The sequence below is a fragment of the Sphaeroforma arctica genome (genome assembly GCF_001186125.1).
Source record: "Sphaeroforma arctica JP610 unplaced genomic scaffold supercont1.889, whole genome shotgun sequence".
Taxonomy (NCBI): domain Eukaryota; class Ichthyosporea; order Ichthyophonida; genus Sphaeroforma; species Sphaeroforma arctica.
In genome coordinates this window covers 1-2,673 of record NW_014039669.1, presented here as the reverse complement: position 1 = coordinate 2,673, position 2,673 = coordinate 1, and the positions used below count along the sequence as shown (strand labels likewise).

Genomic DNA, 2,673 nt, shown 5'->3' with positions numbered 1-2,673 from the left:
ATATATATATGCATTTTACATGTGTGGATTTATATATTGATTTTCGTATGTGTGATACATGCTATGATCTTGTATATGTATTTACGTGTGCAAGCGCGTGAAAGCACGTGCATAGGTATATGCTAGCCTTCGATCTGCTGTTTAACCTGTAGTTGCGTGTTGATCTGCAGCATTAAGTTAACTGAATGATATGGGGTGCTTCCTTTTAACTATAACTGCACGCGCCAATGTATTCGTACTCAAGTGAGATCAGTATATTGTGTGTGGGACGTTTTGTACCTGTTCAAACATAGTTTCCAACTTATCGATTGCAGTAGAATGTTTCATTCTCATATATAGATGTTTATTGTGCTGTTTCTTTATTTATATAAATGTATTTCGATATATTTATATATATGTATATGTATAAATTCTATAAATATACATATATATATAAAGACATACTTGCACAATAATGTCATATATATATATATATATACATGTATATGTGTGTATGTATGTATGTATGTATATGTATATATATATATATAACCATATATAAAATGCAAGTGTGGATCTTAATGTATCTCGTTACTATTAGGCCACACTTTAGCATGTGTAGGTGCATATGAGGGCTTGTTAGAGGCCATTGAAGTCGAGTCGTTTATATGCGTAATAACATGCTTCTCAATATCTTAGTTATCAATCTCAGTTCTTTTGAAGTATGTACATCACCTCCTGTGCCGTTTATTAACAGAACCAAATGACAATAGCCGAGATCTACGAAACCGAGTTAGTTGATCTGGACAAAGCCTGTGCGGCTTACTCGCAGGCCGCCGACTGGTTTCAGGGCGAAGACTCGACCAGGTATGTGTTGCTATTATACGCGTTTGATTGGTCTGTTGCATATCTCTGTGATCTGATTGGTCCTCGTTCCAGGGCGAAGACGTAACCAAGTATGTTGCGCTATTGGTTTACATGGATATACGTGTTTGATTGGTCTGTCACATATTTCTGTGATCTGATTGGTGCTGGTACCAGGGCGAATACTTAACCAGGTATTTTGTGCTATTGGTTTACACGGATATACGTGCTTGATTTGCCTGTCATATACCTCTGTGATCTGATTGGACCTCGTTCCGGTACGATGACTCAAACAGGCTTGTTATGCTATTGTTATACAAGTGTGCGAGTGTTTAATTGGCGTGTAGCATATCTCTGTCATCTGATTGGTCCTCGTTCTAGAGCCCCGAGATTCCACTAGGTATGTGATGCTGGGGGTATAAACACATAGACGTGTCGAGTAGGAAGTGTGAGCATATAGGAGTATACATATCTATAACACACATAGACGTGTCGAGTAGGAAGTGTGAGCATATAGGAGTATACATATCTATAACACACATAGACGTGTCGAGTAGGAAGTGTGAGCATATAGGAGTATACATATCTATACGTACATGTATCAACGCATTTGTGTGAACAAAAATCTGAACCACCGGTGCTATGCTGACCAATCAACATATTACTATCAATAATTTAGGGTTGTTATATTCACTGATATAGATTCTATGTTATTCATATGTCCAAACAGTACCAAATTATGAGGGCGAAGGCATGGCTCGCTGTAAACAATTGACTATATATATATATCCACTTCTGTCGAACACGCCACCCTCATAGTGTCTGCACGCATTTCCCTCGGTTCCCTACCGCTTTCTATCATACATAAATGTATATCCCCTTTAATACCCTAGCACCTTAAACCACATCCCATATCTTAGATTGCTAGGGTACCTTTCTTAAACCACACCTCATTGCTTAGAGTGCTAGGGTATCCTTCTTAAACCATACCCCATTGCTTAGAGTGCTAGGATAACCTTCTTAAACCACACCCCATATCTTAGAGTGCTAGGGTGTCCTTTTTAAACCACACCCCATTGCTTAGAATGCTAGGGTAACCTCCTTTAACCACACCCCATTTCTTAGTGCTAGGATAACCTTCTGAAACCACACCCCATAGCTTAGAGTGCTAGGGTAACCTCCTTAAACCACACCCCATTGCTTAGAAGGCTAGGGTAACCTCATTCGACCACACCCCATTTCTTACAGTGCTAGGGTAACCCTCTTAAACCACACCCCCATTGCTTAGAGTGCTAGGGTAACCTACTTAAACCACACCCCATTTCTTAGAGTGCTAGATTAACATTTTTAAACCACACCCCATTGCTTAGAATGCTAGGGTAACCTCCTTTAACCACACCCCATTTCTTAGTGCTAGGGTAACCTCCTTAAACCACACCCCATGGCTTAGAATGCTTGGGTAACCTCCTTAAACCGCACCCCATTTCTTAGTCTAGGGTAACCTTCTTAAACCACACTCCTTTTCTTTCGACCAGCTCTGCCAACAAGGCTTTGCTAAAGGTCGCCTTCTTCTCGGCGCAATTAGAGCACTACGAAAAAGCAGTGGACATCTACGAATCCGTGGGTCTACAGGCTATCGAGAACAACCTACTCAAGTACGGTGCCAGGGAACATTTCCTCAAGGCCGGCATATGCTCACTGTGTAGCGGGGTATGTGCTTGCTGTTACCGCATATATATATATATATATATATATATATACACACACACACACACACACACACATATATATATATATATATATATATATATATATATTATTAGTGTAGTA

General features: G+C 39.7%; 1 protein-coding gene across 1 annotated transcript; it reads left to right on the top strand.

Annotated features, from left to right (window-relative positions):
* Positions 1-742: 742 nt before the first annotated feature.
* Positions 743-2,553, top strand: SARC_09108 (hypothetical protein; the record flags this gene model as incomplete). Its single annotated transcript, XM_014296883.1, has 2 exons — positions 743-846; positions 2,379-2,553. Coding segments are annotated over 2 exons (279 nt in total), but the record flags the coding sequence as incomplete, so codon positions are not given.
* Between the last annotated feature and the right edge of the window lie 120 nt (positions 2,554-2,673).